Source organism: Podarcis tiliguerta (genome assembly GCF_965153285.1).
Source record: "Podarcis tiliguerta genome assembly, chromosome: 11".
Lineage (NCBI taxonomy): Eukaryota > Metazoa > Chordata > Lepidosauria > Squamata > Lacertidae > Podarcis > Podarcis tiliguerta.
The window spans coordinates 55,418,920-55,433,999 of record NC_139544.1 but is presented as its reverse complement, the minus strand read 5'-3'; the positions used below and the strand labels follow the sequence as shown (position 1 = coordinate 55,433,999).

Sequence of the window (15,080 nt, the reverse complement as noted above, 5' to 3'; positions counted from 1 at the left end):
AGGCCAGTGCTCCAAACGCAGCAAAAACGAGGGAGGCAGTAGTTAAAAGCTCAACCAGATGGGCAGAAGGTATGAGCACTATGGGCTGCTTCCATTGACCTCACCCCCAAAGGAGCACTCCCCAGCTGCCTCCCAAGACAGACAGATGCCAACATGTATAAGCCCTAGTATTTAAAAACCCATATCTTTGAGTGACACCTACTTAGTCCTTCAAACGCTTCACTGGGTGTTCTCAGATTTGCTTTTATTAAAAACTGTTCCATCTCTGCCTTGAAAAGCAGGCCTGACATAGCTATTAAAGAGTTGGTGCTGACCTTTAAAGCCCTAAATGGCCTCGGTCCAGTATACTTGAAGAAGCATCTCCACCCCCATCGTTCTACCCAGACACTGAGGTCCAGCTCCGAGGGCCTTCTGGCGGTTGCCTCCTTGTGACAAGTGAAGTTACAGGGAACCTTCTCGGTAGTGACACCTGCCCTGTGGAACGCCCTCCCATATGATGTCAAGGAAATAAGCAACTATCTGACTTTTAGAAAACATCTGAAGGCTTCCCTGTTTAGGGAATTTTTTTATAACTGATGTTTTCATGTATTTTTAATCTTCTTTTGGAAGCCGCCCAGAGTGGCTGGGGAAACCCAGCCAGATGGGCGGGTATAAATAATATATTATTATTATTATTATTATTATTATTAGCGTGGTACCTCTGGATACGAATGGGATCTGTTCTGGAGCCCCGTTCGCATCCTGAAGCAAACATCTGCGCATGCGCGGGTCACGATTCGCTGTTTCTGTGCATGTGCGTGACGTCATTTTGAGCGTCTGCGCATGCACGAGCGGCGAAACCTGGAAGTAACGCGTTCTGTAACTTCCGGGTCGCTGCAGAGCACAACCCGAAAATGCTCAACCTGAAGCAACTTCAACCTGAGGTATGACTGTATTATTATTATTATTTTGAGGGAGTGAATTCTGCACAATTTTGCAGAGCAGGGTGCTCTGTCTGACAGGAGCAGTTGGGAAGAAAGAAGATATCCATCCTATCTGTTTCACTTACATATGGCATGTTAGATTATGGGTGCTATTGCTGATGAAAGTTTTAGCAAAGGAATTAATTCAATTCATGAAACAGCATATATACTTTAGTGAGCATCCTTCTTTCAATCAGGGGCGGCAAGTCTGTCGCCATGGAAACCAAGAGCCACTGCCGCACTATGGAGGGTGGAAGGCTGCCAGGCCTGGTAATCCTTCCCTGACACACACACAAACACACACACACCCCAAGAAAAATTCAACATTTTCTTGGCTGCGTGGGGGCTCAAATGCACACAAAGGAAAGGTTAGCACAGCTCCACCTCAGAGCCCCACTTTCTGAAGCGCCATGACACAGCGTTGGGCCTGGGCGCCCTGCAGCTCAGCTGACTGGAATTTTCCCCTCTGGCAAAAAAAGGAAAAATTCCACCACCCTTTCCGATTCACCCCCTCGCTGCGGCGAAGGGCTGGGCAATATATTTTTTTTATTGAGCACAAAAGTATTTGAGCCTGCAATTTATGGCTTGGAGATTTGCAAAGTTGGGCAGGGCAGGCTTTTTCAACAGTCTCTTCAGCCATTAAAATATTGTTATGAGTTTGCGGGGGGGGGGGCAGTCGGCTGTAAGCAAGATCCTTCTAACTCCTGGATTCGGCAAGTGTTAAAATATAAGCCAGGATTGCTCCCTGTGTTGCGGTGATAGACTGGGAGACAGGCCATTAAGGATAACAAGGAATAGGGCAAAGCCTGAGTTTAGAGTTGGATTGCCGTGATGTGAACTAGAAGCAAAGCACTTGGAATTAATGTTTTATTTCTGCTTGAATCCAAGGCTGTGGCGATGTCAGGAAGGCTGTGAAACCCTCCATGGCAGGCTCAGACCGTATATAAAAAGGTAAAGGGACCCCTGACCATTAGGTCCAGTCGTGGCCGACTCTGGGTTGTGGTGCTCATCCCGCTTTATTGGCCGAGGGAGCCGGCGTACAGCTTCCAGGTAATGTGGCCAGCATGACTAAGCCGCTTCTGGTGAACCAGAGCAGCGCACGGAAATGCCGTTTACCTTCCCGACGGAGCGGTACCTATTTATCTACTTGCTACTTGGAAGGTGTAAAGGTAAAGGGACCCCTGACCATTAGGTCCAGTCATGACCAACTCTGGGGTTGTGGCGCTCATCTCGCTTTATTGGCCGAGGGAGCCGGCGTACAGCTTCCAGGTCATGTGGCCAGCATGACTAAGCTGCTTTTGGCAAACCAGAGCAGCGCACGGAAAAGCTGTTTACCTTCCCGTCGGAGCAGTACCTATTTATCTACTTGCACTTTGATGTGCTTTTGAACTGCTAGGTTGGCAGGAGCAGGGACTGAGCAACGGGAGCTCATCCTGTCACTGGGATTCGAACCTCCGACCTTCTGATCAGCAAGTCCTAGGTTCTTGCAAATAAATGCTATTCACTGTGCCTCATTTCCAAAAGGAAATGTGAACACTTGCCGGGAACCCCTGGAATATCTCACCACTCAGAGATTGGGGTGGCAGTGTGCAAAACTACAGAAAACATGTAAAGATCGAGAAAGAGAACTAGCCAAATGACTTGTAGCATCTTATAATTGTAGAGTTGGAAAGCAGTGCAAGATTAGACCCTGTGGAGGCACCTAGACAGGTGAAATTGGGGGGGGGGCCTTGCAAATTATCTCCTAACACTTGATTGTAATTTTCTTTCAAGATCAAATCAATATTGTTTTGATCCATTGCCCCAAAAGGCATGGGGCCCACAGGCCAGTGCCTATTCTGCCCATCTGGTAATCTCGGGGAGGGGGGAGGGAAAATTGTGGGGAGGGAGAGAAGATGATATGTTTTTGATAAATTGTGATGTTGAAATTCTTAATAAAAATTATTCCAAAAAAAAAAGAGAAAGAGGATTAGAGAAATTCATTGTGGATACGGCTATCAGCCACTACTTGCCATTATGGCTACATTCTCCGGCCACTGTCAGCCTGCCCCCTGAATGCCAGCTGCTTGCCATAACTATCTGGCTGACCACTGTGAAAACAGACTGCTGGACCTGATGGGCCGTTAACCTGATCCTGTAGGGTTCCACTTCCTTTTTGCTCCAGAAGTCTCTCTACTTAGAGCCAGATAAGCTTCTTCGATTTCACATAAAACCTGGCAGAATGAGCTGCGCAATGCCTCAGGCTCCCTATTTTGCCTACGTTTCCCCTCCCTGCCACCCGGCAAGGCCGTTTTCTTGGGGGTAAGTCCTACTCAAGTTCACGGCATCTCCTTCAAGCCGCACTGCCCCCTTGTGGCAAAAAGCTCGCTTCTTAGCACCACAATTGTGTCTCACTGCCTTCATGGAGTAAAACACAGGAGGACCAGAAAACCACATGCCCATTAAGAGGTCTGGTGCATCAAGATAACCATGCTCACTCCTTTCAAGGAGCCAAAGGACCGTATCTGAAGAGGAACTGATAAGAGATTGCAAGAAGACTGCAATGCCACAACGAAAGCTTTCCAAAGTACATTAGAACACTTACTGTGGCACTTTAAAGGTAAAGGTAAAGGGACCCCTGACCATTAGGTCCAGTCGTGGCCAACTCTGGGGTTGCGGCGCTCATCTTGCTTTATTGTCTGAGGGAGGAGGCATACAGCTTCCGGGTCATGTGGCCAGCATGACTAAGCTGCTTCTGGCGAACCAGAGCAGCTCACGGAAACACCGTTTACCTTCCCTCAGGAGCGGTACCTATTTATCTACTTGCACTTTGGTGTGCTTTCGAACTGCTAGGTTGGCAAGAGCAGGGACCAAGCAACGGGAGCTCACCCCATTGCGGGGATTTGAACCACCAATCTTCTGATCGGCAAGTCCTAGGCTCTGTGGTTTAACCCACAGTGCCAACCGCATCCCTCTGTGGCGCTTTAGGATGACTGAATTGTTGCTGCCTGTTCCTTACCTTTGACACTTTCTTCTAAGCATCTGGTACGTAGAAACCCAATCAGTCTAAAGTGTGGATTAAATTTGCTCTTGCTGCTTTTATTATGCGTTTATTCTCCTTTCCGTCTCACCCTTACTCCAAGGAGATCAGGGCAGTCTATATGCTTCTCCACCACCAACATCGCATAGATACGAAAGAAGTGCACAAAATTATGCAAAGCGGTCAAGAATGATGCATGTGTTTTCTTTTCCAGAAAAGCACGTCAAAGTTCAAGTAGATAAATAGGTACCGCTCCGGCGGGAAGGTAAACGGCGTTTCCGTGCGCTGCTCTGGTTCACCAGAAGCGGCTTAGTCATGCTGGCCACATGTATGCCACATGTACGCCAGCTCCCTCGGCCAATAAAGCGAGATGAGCGCCACAACCCCAGAGTTGTCCACGACTGAACCTAATGGTCAGGGGTCCCTTTACCTTTACCTAAACATTTCTCTAGCACTTTGCAGACTCCTTGTCTGCCCGTGTTTCCTGATCTGAAAGAGTCTGGTGGGGGAAATCCTCATGATGTCTTCCCATGGGCTTTACTCTGGAGTGTAGGCACCCAGGAAGGCTGCAGAATGCAAATGATTTCTAGAATGGAAGAAAGGGCACCCACAAACACCCCTCAGCCACAGCAACAAGGTATGCATGATCAAAAGAATAACCTCTGCAATGAGAATTTCACCTAAATTTTCTCTCCCTATGTATGCAATGTAGTTTCTCATTAATTTTCTCATTAATTGATGAAGAGTTTGGTGTTTTTTAAGGGAGACATTTTCAGCACCGCACTAGTTTACCCAAGTCATTTCATCACTTGCCTTCACCCTGGTTACCGCATTTCTTGCTCTATAAGACGCACCAGACCACAAGACGCACCTAGTTTTTGGAGGAGGAAAACAAGAAAAAAAGATATTCTGAATCTCAGAAGCCAGAACAGCAAAAGGGATCGCTGCGCAGTGAAAGCAGCAATCCCTCTTGCTGTTCTGGCTTCTGGGATAGCTGCGCAGCCTGCATTCGCTCCATAAGACGCACACACATTTCCCCTTACTTTTTAGGAGGGAAAAAGTGAGTCTTATAGAGCAAAAAATACGGTAAATAGAAAGAGCGGGGGAAGGGCTGAGAGAGGAAGAACCCAATGGCTTTTCTCTGGCTTTTACAGTCATCCCAGCATGGCTAGCAAAAAGACTCATCAGCTGGCTAGCCATGTGAACGACGCATATTTTCCAGGATAAGGGAAGTCCAGTCACATTCATTCTGCAGAGTGGAATCACTGCTTCAGCATTTTACCCAACAGCAAACAAAGAGTGGATCTGATCAGATCAGCAAACAAGCTTCACAGGGGAGCAAGCCCAGAAGATGGAAGGCACTAGCTTCTTGCTCGCATGTCTGCTTTGCTTTCTTAAGAAAGGTGAGTTTTGCTCTGGGAAAACTCCCCCCCCCCCCCTCGTCCTTATGTTGTTCTTGGAATTGCCCAATTCCCTATGGGACAGAACGGAGGGCAAAACCCAAGACGTTGCAGGTCTTGATCAAAAACTTATTGGTGGCCAATGGAGCTCTATCAACGGCTACTGGTCCTGTTGATTATGTTCTTCTTGTTGAAGCAATGTTTCCTCTGAATACCAGCTGCTGGGAATCACAGATGGGGCGTTGCTGGGATCAGGTCCTCCTTTCAGACTTCCTGCAGACATCTGGCTAGTCACCAGTGGCGTAGCGTGGGTTGTCAGCACCCGGGGCAAGGCAAGTAATTTGCGCCCCCCCCCCCCCCCCGCTGCACTGTCCCTCCCCCAGATAGTCCCTCGCTCTCTCTCCGCTCCGCACCGCACCCCACGCCTGGCACCCTCCCCTCCACAGTGGGCGGTGACCCGGCGGCTCGGATCGGATTCGCACAGCCAGCACTGCAGTGAGAGAGAGTGAGTGAGCCAGGTAGGGGCAGAGAGCTGCGAGTGCGAGCACACGCCCCCCCCCCCCGATGTTGCGCCCGGTGCGGCCGCCCCCCCTGCACCCCCACGCTACGCCACTGCTAGTCACTATGGCAACAGGATGATGGAATGTGATGGGTCTTTGGCCTGCTCCAACAGCAATCTTCGTCTGCTGTTACTCTGCCTTAGACAGAACGCAGTAGCATCCACACAATCCATTGTGTACTGTGGCTTCATAGCCTCACTTGTTTGGAAACCCTTAACCACGGTTTCTTGGTTTTCACTTAATGGGAAGCCATAGCTGACTGCAGCTTCCGGGTTTGACTCCTTGCGCACTCAAAGGGCTCTGAGACGTGAAAGCAAAGGGGATCTGTGCAACTGCACACAGCTTGTGAATATCCTAGCTGCTGCTTCTTTTTTTAATCCGCAAGTCCCAACCCCACACTCTCCTCCCCCAATTTCTGACAAACCATGTTTATTGTAACCTTCCTAAAAAAATACCAGCTAAAGGAGCCAGCCATTCTTGAAGGGGGTTGGAATACACAAGCATCAGGGTCCCTTCCAACTCTATAATTCTGTTATTCTATTATGCTCTGCCTCAACCCCTCTGTAATTTAGCCTTGCTCTGAACTCTCCCTGCCATGTAGATGGGAACAGTTGTCATTCCTGGCTCCCTTACAACCATCTCTGTATGAGATAATCCCTTTGCAAACACTTGTTTTGTCACATTCTGACATTCTACTTTCAGTTGTGCATTCAAAATATAATAATAATAATAATAATAATAATAATAATAATAATAATAATAATATTTATGCTCCACTCTCCCAGGCCAGGCCAGAGCTGGGCTCAGGGCGGCTAACAACAATAAAAATTACAGTAAAAACATAATGGGGGGGGACCAATTTAAAATACAGGTTAAAAAGCAATTTAAAATGCAGCCTCATTTTGAAAGTAGCCCATAGATCAAAACCGTAAGGGGAGGGAAACATAAGGGTCAGACTGAGTCCAAACCAAAGGCCAGGCGGAACAGCTCTATCTTGCAGGCCCTGAGGAAAGATGTCAAGTCCCGCAGGGCCCTAGTCTCTTGTGACAGAGCGTTCCACCAAGTCGGGGCCAGTACTGAAAAGGCCCTAGTCCTAGTTGAGACCAATCTAACTACCTTGCGACTTGGGACCTCCAAAATGTTGTTATTTGTGGACCTTAAGGTCCTCTGCAGGGCATACTAGGAGAGGCAGTCCCGTAGGTATGTGGGTCCTAGGCCATGAAGGGCTTTAAAGGTCAAAACCAGCACCTTAAACCTGACCCTGTACTCCACTGGGAGCCAGTGCAGTTGGTAAAACACTGGATGAATATGATCCTGTGGCAAGGACCCCGTAAGGAGCTTCACCGTGGCATTCTGCACCCACTGGAGTTTCTGGGTCAGCTTCAAGGGCAGTCCCACGCAGAGCGAGTTACAATAATCAAGCCTGGAGGCGACTGTCGCATGGATCACTGTGGCCAGATCAGGGTGAGAAAGGTAAGGGACCAACTGCTTGATACGGCAGAGTTTGGGTCAGACAGGGTAGGAACCAGTGTGGGGTTTTCTTGGTTAATTAAAGATCATCAATTTAAAATGACCTCACCTGGAGTACTGTGTCCAGTTCTGGGCACCACAGTTCAAGAAGGACACTGACAAACTGGAACGTGTCCAGAGGAGGGCAACCAAAATGGTCAAAGGCCTGGAAACGATGCCTTATGAGGAACGGCTAAGGGAGCTGGGCATGTTTAGCCTGGAGAAGAGGAGGTTAAGGGGTGATACGATAGCCATGTTCAAATATATAAAAGGATGTCACATAGAGGAGGGAGAAAGGTTGTTTTCTGCTGCTCCAGAGAAGCGGACACGGAGCAATGGATCCAAACTACAAGAGAGAAGATTCCACCTAAACATTAGGAAGAACTTCCTGACAGTAAGAGCTGTTCGACAGTGGAATTTGCTGCCAAGGAGTGTGGTGGAGTCTCCATCTTTGGAGGTCTTTAAGCAGAGGCTTGACAACCACATGTCAGGAGTGCTCTGATGGTGTTTCCTGCTTGGCAGGGGGTTGGACTCGATGGCCCTTGTGGTCTCTTCCAACTCTGTGATTCTATGATTCTATGATCAATGCATTCCCTTCCAGGTGTCTCTTCCAAAGGCTGGTCCATGCACATCCCGTCAGAGGTAACCGGCGAAATTGGCAAGGCAGTTGCCTTGCCCTGCACATTCACACACCCACAGAACACCAACGACCGGACCCTGACAGCCATTTGGCGGGTCAAGGAGCCTTTCAACGGGGCAGTTGTTTTCAAGTGCGTTTCCCACAGCTCAAGCGACCCCTGCAAAACCACCGTCGGCTCGGAGGGCAGATACAAGCTCTTGGGGAACCCGAGGCAAAACAACCTCTCGCTCCAGATCAACAGCCTGACGTGGAACGACAAGAACAGATACTTCTGCCGCGTCGAGTTCTCCGGGGATTTCCACGACAAGTATGAGAGCAGGGTGGGACTCAGGCTCCATCTCATAGGTGAGAGGAACTTCAGATCCAATAGAGAGGGGAGGGGCAGAGCTGGAAATGGATGGCCAGTGTGAAAGGTTGGCATAGAGGTTGGCACTGAGTGGGGTCCAAACCCAGGAGGGGCGCCCACAGTCTATTGCCTCTGTTCTGTTCAATGTCCTGCCTCTGCCCATTCACCTGCCCATTTTGGGGAAAGGGAGGAGGGCAATATGAAAGAAGCAGCTTTGGCCGATGGACTATATGGAAGTGGCGGAAATGACTGGCAGAATCCGAGACCAGGGAGAGGAGTCGGTGGAAGAAGACTGGAAAAAGTTTAAAGATTATTTACAGAAATACTGCAAAATTAATGAATGTTAAAATGTTGGAATGAAGTTATATGGCTTTAGTAGAAATGTTATAAGGATTTAAGTATAAATAGATTAATGGAATCTTAAAGGTAAAATAAGGATAGAATGGGTTAAGATAATTATACGACAGAAAACAGAGGAAGATGGAAAGGAATTGCTGAAACATTTGACAGAAGTGGAATACAAAAAGGGAGGTGTGAGGAGGTCGGTGAAATAAGTGAATGAAAGATAAGATATTGAAATGGTTTGAGTGTTTTAAATTGTCTTTGTTTGGTTTTGTTAGTTTAATGTGTTTAGTGTTGTGTAGTGTCTTTATATTGTATTGTATTGTTCTTTTTTCTGTTTTTGTTTGGTTTTGTAGTGTTTTATTATATATATTATTATATATTATATTATATATTATATATAAAAAGAAAGAAAGAAGCGGCCTTGGCAGTGACTGTCCTGCTTTGTGGTAAGCAGGGCGGGTCCCAAACTGAGTGAAAGACAGGATAATAATAATAATAATAATAATAATAATAATAATAATAATAATAATTTATACCCCGCCCATCTGGCTGAGTCTCCCCAGCCACTCTGGGTGGCTCCCAATCAAGTGTTAAAAACAATACAGCATTAAATATTAAAAATTCCCCTAAAAAGGGCTGTCTTCAGATGTCTTTTAAAGATAGGACAGCTGCTTATTTCCTTGATATCTGATGGGAGGGCTTTCCACAGGGCAGGCACCACTACCGAGAAGGCCCTCTGTCTGGTTCCCTGTAACCTCACTTCTCGCAGGGAGGGAACCCCCAGAAGGCCCTTGGTGCTGGATCTCAGTGTCCAGGCTGAACAATGGGGGTGGAGATGCTCCTTCAGGTATACAGGAAAACGGGGACGTCTGGTAACCTTAGTGTAAGTACCAAATCCTAGGGATGCTGGCCAGAAGGAACCTTCCTAAATTTTGGGCGTTGTACAATTGTTCTGGTCTGGCGCATGCAATGTCTTTTGTTTTGTAGCTGTGTGCCCTGTGGAACGCCCTCCCACCAGATGTCAAAGAGAACAACAACTCCCAGACTTTTAGAAGACATCTGAAGGCAGCCCTGTTTAGGGAAGCTTTTAATGTTTGATGCATTACTGTATATTTATATTTTGTTGGAAGCCACCCAGAGTGGCTGGGGAAGCCCAGCCAGATGGGCAGGGTATAAATAATAAATTAGTATATTATTATTATTATTATTATTATTATTATTATTATTATTATTCCAAGTTGTTCATAAACTAAGCTGTTCTTAAACCAAGGTACCACTGTATTTGCATTGTGTTCATATTTCGGGACTTTCTGCAGCTCCCCCCAGGATCGTTAACATCTCTGTCCAGACCAGCCAGGACCACGCTTTCCACGCAAAGTGCACAGCCGAAGGGGAGCCTCTGCCCACCTTGACGTGGGCCGGTCCTCCCTCTGACAACATCACCTCGGCTTCAACTATGGCCCACCAGATAACCAGGGAGCTTCAGCGCCTGACGCACGATGGGAAATACACCTGCACAGCTGTTAACAGCCTGGGAAGAGCAGAGGGGGCCGTATACTTCTACAAATTCAGAGCTGGGGGCAGCTCCTGGGTCCTGGTCCTCTTGTTTGCCGCCTTGGGGATTAAGATGCTGGCGCTGGTGGCGATACTGGGGTTTGGCGCTTTCTGGAAGAGAGGTAGGTGCATGTTTCTGTTGCGTTGTCAATCACTCGGAGATGCTTCCTAATTAAACAAAGCATAGCTGTCAACTTACAGATTTGAAAATAAGGGACCAGCAGCCAAAATAAGGGACCTGCAGCCTCACCTGTTCCAGGCACTCCAGTCTTCCTGTCCTCCTGCAGTCTGGTCAAACTCATGCTGGTAGCTTCGAGAACACTGTCCAACCAACTTTGTAACCAGAGGTTCAACTGAATAGAATCTGAATCACATGGACCACAAGGCCTATGCAGCCTCAACTTAAGATGGCTCCCCGGCCTGGCTTTGCACTGCAAAGTTTGCAGCACCACGTGCAACAAAATGGCGTCCAGCATTCAAAAAACCCCTCAGGGTGCATTAACTAGCCACACACAAGGCATGCAAGCTCCACACACAAACCCCCAGTCGTTCTTAGACTTCTTATTGGGTGAGCAACACAGCCGAGCAACACAGTTGGAGCCTCCCTCCTCCCTGGCCGGCAGGGAGGGAGGGAGAGGAGCTGCTTACTTTGAAATTTAAGGGACATCATTTAAGGGACATCCATCAATAAGGGACAGCAGCAGGACATGGCGCTGGAATAAGGGACTGTCCCTTCAAATAAGGGACGCTTGACAGCTATGAAACAAAGCAATACCGCCTCTCCTGGTATGCCCTGTGGAGGACCTTAAGGTCCACAAATGACAACATTTTGGAGGTCCCAAGTCGCAAGGTGGTTAGATTGGTCTCAACTAGGGCCAGGGGCTTTTCAGCACTGGCCCCGACTTGGTGGAACGCTCTGTCACAAGAGACTAGGGCCCTGCGGGACTTGACATCTTTCCACAGGGCCTGCAAGACAGAGCTGTCTTGGCCTTTGGTTTGGACTCAGTCTGACCCTTATGTTTCCCTCCTCTTATGGTCTTGATCTATCGTCTACTTTTAAAATGAGGCTGAATTTTAAATTGTATTTTTAACCTCTATTTTTAATTGTCTCCCCCCCCCCCCATTATGTTTTTATTGTAATTTTACTGGTGTTAGCCGCCCTGAGCCCGGCTCTGGCCGGGGAGGGCGGGGTATAAATAAAAATTTATTATTAATAATAATAATAGTGGTGTTGGTGGTAGTAGCAGGAACAACAGCGGTATTCATTGAGAAACCAAAGGGGATGAAAATCTAGATCCGGTTTCACATTCCAGTTTTGCAGCCTGGATTTGCAGAGGGAGCGCTGGTTTTTATATATTTGCACCATCAGCATGCATGGTGTTTTATGTCGTCAACGCTATCATTTTGATCACTTTTAACCCATACATGCATTTAGGCCCCATTTCTCTTTTAAAAAATTGCACTATATTCAAAAGATGTGTGCTGCTGCTGTTAGGACCCATTTTAGATCAGGCCAGCTGAAGACCAATGCTATAGAACAGAGTTTTAAAAACTTGGATCTCCAGCTGTTGTTGGACTACAACTCCCATCATCCCTCCCAGAGGGATGATGGAAATTGTAGTCCCAAAACCGCTGGAGACCAAAGTTTTGGAAAACCCTGATTTAGCGTACAGAAGGTCAAGCCCTCGTCCTGAGGAGCTTATGGTCTAAAATTCAACATGCAGGAAATATTTGTTGCAAAAGCAGCCTGCAGGGTGCAAATTGCAGACCTTGTGGGACTCCGTTTCCCATCAGCCCCAACCAGCACGGCTAATGGTCAGAGACAATGGATGCTGGAGAGTCCAACACCAGGTAGAGTAAACCATGTTGGGGGAAGGTTGCGCTGTACAAAGGAACACTGAGCTCCTCAATAAGGAAGCTATCCCTGTGAATGGACAACTGGCGTGTTAAGGAGAAGACTAGGCTACAAAGAGGGGGGGAACCCTCGTCCTGACATCTAGTTTTCTCCATGCAGGGAACCTTTGTGCAGAGGAGCATTCAATCTGCCAACCCCCACAAGCAGCTTGAAATACTATGGCCCAGACACAGGTCTATTGTTTCAGTAAGAACCAGGTCTTGGTCTATCAAGGACTTGGGCTTTTGCTGGCTCTCCAGGGTTTGTTCACTTGAACATTACACAACAGAGCCAGTGTGGAGTAGTGGTTAAGAGCAGTGGACTCGTAATCTGGTGAACCGGGTTCGATTCCCTGCTCTTCCACATGCAGCTGCTGGGTGACCTTGGGCTAGTCACACTTCTCTGAAGTCTCTCAGCCCCACTCACCTCACAGAGTGTTTGTTGTGGGGGAGGAAGGGAAAGGAGAAGGTTAGCCGTTTTGAGACTCCTTCAGGTAGTGATAAAGTGGTTTATCAAATCCAAACTCCTCCTCCTACTCTTCTTCTTCTTCTTCTTCTTCTTCTTCTTCTTCTTCTTCTTCTTCAATGCAGTAAGAAAACTGATACACCTTTCTCTTTATTTTTTGTCTCTTGCATCAAATCACAGACAACTTGATGGCTCCAACCAGCCTATCACGGTAAGAAATTCTTACATCTCGGCTTCAAATTGGGTCAGCAGGTCTGGGTGGGTGCCAGAAGCTAGAGCAGGCTTGCTCAAACTTGGCCCTCCAGATGCATTGCAACTACAATTCCCATCATCCCTGACTACTGGTCCTGCTAGCTAGGGATCATGGGAGTTGTAGGCCAAAAACATCTGGAGGGCTGAGTTTGAAGAAGCCTGAACTATAGGAAGGGTTTCATGGACTTGCTTGGGCCATCGTGCCAATTCCCAATATGCTGGCCTTCCAGATACACTGGATTTCCACATGCAGGCTTGTTCTTAGTTGACAGAGCGCTGCGACATACCGTCTGCTCCCTCAGCCTCCCACCAGCTGGCATACAAAACTATACGGTGCTCTGGTAGGTCTTTCACATTTTTTTATCTGGCAAAACCCACAGTAGAAGTGGAATCTCAGCCCAACTCTCAGAAGTGCATGAATAGCCACTAAGGCAGAAACTTTACAGTCTACTTCCACCATCCTCTACACTAAAGGTAAAGGGGCCCCTGACCATTAGGTCCAATTGTGGCCGACTCTGGGGTTGCGGCGCTCATCTTGCTTTATTGGCCGAGGGAGCCGGCGTACAGCTTCCGGGTCATGTGCCCAGCATGACTAAGCCGATTCTGGCAAGCCAGAGCAGCGCACGGAAATGCCGTTTACCTTCCCGCCGGAGTGGTACCTATTTATCTACTTGCACTTTGATGTGCTTTCAAACTGTTAGGTTGGCAGGAGCAGGGACCGAGCAACGGGAGCTCACCCTGTCGTGGGGATTCGAACCGCCGACCTTCTGATCGGCAAGTCCTAGGCTCTGTGGTTTAACACACAGCGCCACCCGCGTCCCTTTGGGAAACATAGGATTAGACAAAACCTTGGCACTATAGCAAGCAAGCTTCACCAGTTCACTGATCTGGATGGATCAAAGTCGTTGTTTTCATGGCAACATCTTTCGCCAATTAAAACCTTTCAGGCATGATCCAGCCAAAGCTCACTGCCTTTTTCCATTGGGGAGTTAACTTGCAACCTAGAAGTCCATTAAATTCAGTGGAGTTTAATTTGGAGTAGAATCCACAGGGTTGATCAACAGGACATATGTCAGGAGTGCTCTGATGGTGGTTCCTGCTTGGCAGGGGGTTGGACTCGATGGCCCTTGTGGTCTCTTCCAACTCTATGATTCTATGATTCTATGACATAAAAATAGGGGGGGAATCAAATGGATTTAGAGTTGATGTTCTTCTGTTTTAAGCAGTTGGGCTTTCTTTGTTGTAAACGACCTAAAAGTGCTTGGATTTTTAAAAAAGATTGCTATATAAATTGTGTTAATATAAATAATTGATTTCTGCCATGGCCTGCTTCCCGCTTCTTGGAACTTATGTTGTTGACTCTTTTCACCGGCAGGCAAGCCATGCAAGATTCTCCATACGAAAACCTCAACCGCAGGATCAACTCCATAAGTCAAAGCCTGCCCGAGTGAAACAGATAGAAGAAAGCCATCTGTGCGTTAAGCAGTACATGCAGGAATAACTAAAACAATGTTGTGCACATGTGTCAAAAGATCCTCAGCTATGTGGCACTCAGGCAGTTTCACGCAGCGAAGCAGAGATCCCACCCAGAACATTATCACTCACAGATGTTGTGATGCAAAATGACAGGAGTGGATAAAAACTAGCAACTCCCTTGCGATGGAACATCTTGATGGGCCAGGACATTGTTTGTTGCTGTTAAAATTGTGCCGCTGAATCTTTCTGCTTTCTGTTGAGGCTTGCTTTGCTTTGTATGGTGTTTTTTTTTATATGAACTGAAAGTGGTTTTGCGTTAATGTGTTTACACCATAATGCCTCTCTGCTTGTGCTTTTAGTAAAAGGCGAATGGTTTGTATACGATCTGAAGAGAAACCAGAGTATGTGTTTTCAAACATGCTGTAAGTCGCTTTTTGGGCCGCGGCCGCCTAACAAATTAAATAAACATCAACAGCAGCAAGCAGGCACTTGCATGGCCACGTAGCTGTCCATCAAACATCAGCCAAAGTGCTTTGCTTTGCAGATCACCCTGAATTTGTGAGGTATGGGGTTCCTTCAGTCAATCTCAGGAGGTCTGGTCTGAAGGCAAACGAAATCCCTATATTGATGAAGCTAAGCTGTACAGGGCAGCAGTATG

At 47.4% G+C, this 15,080-nt stretch overlaps 1 protein-coding gene across 3 annotated transcripts; it reads left to right on the top strand.

Annotated features, from left to right (window-relative positions):
* The first annotated feature begins 1,587 nt into the window (after positions 1–1,587).
* Positions 1,588–14,910, top strand: SIGLEC15 (sialic acid binding Ig like lectin 15). 3 transcript variants are annotated; one of them, XM_083403174.1, is made up of 6 exons: positions 1,588–1,913; positions 5,271–5,384; positions 8,052–8,435; positions 10,098–10,457; positions 12,875–12,905; positions 14,322–14,910. In XM_083403174.1, the coding sequence occupies exons 2-6, from the start codon at positions 5,333–5,335 to the stop codon at positions 14,395–14,397; spliced, it is 903 nt and encodes a 300-aa protein (XP_083259300.1). In that variant the 5' UTR covers positions 1,588–1,913; positions 5,271–5,332; the 3' UTR covers positions 14,398–14,910. The 3 variants fall into 3 exon arrangements, with proteins under 3 accessions (XP_083259300.1, XP_083259301.1, XP_083259299.1); XM_083403175.1 differs by lacking the exon at positions 1,588–1,913 and adding an exon at positions 3,968–3,986; XM_083403173.1 differs by lacking the exon at positions 1,588–1,913 and having other exon boundaries at positions 4,985–5,384.
* Positions 14,911–15,080: the final 170 nt, after the last annotated feature.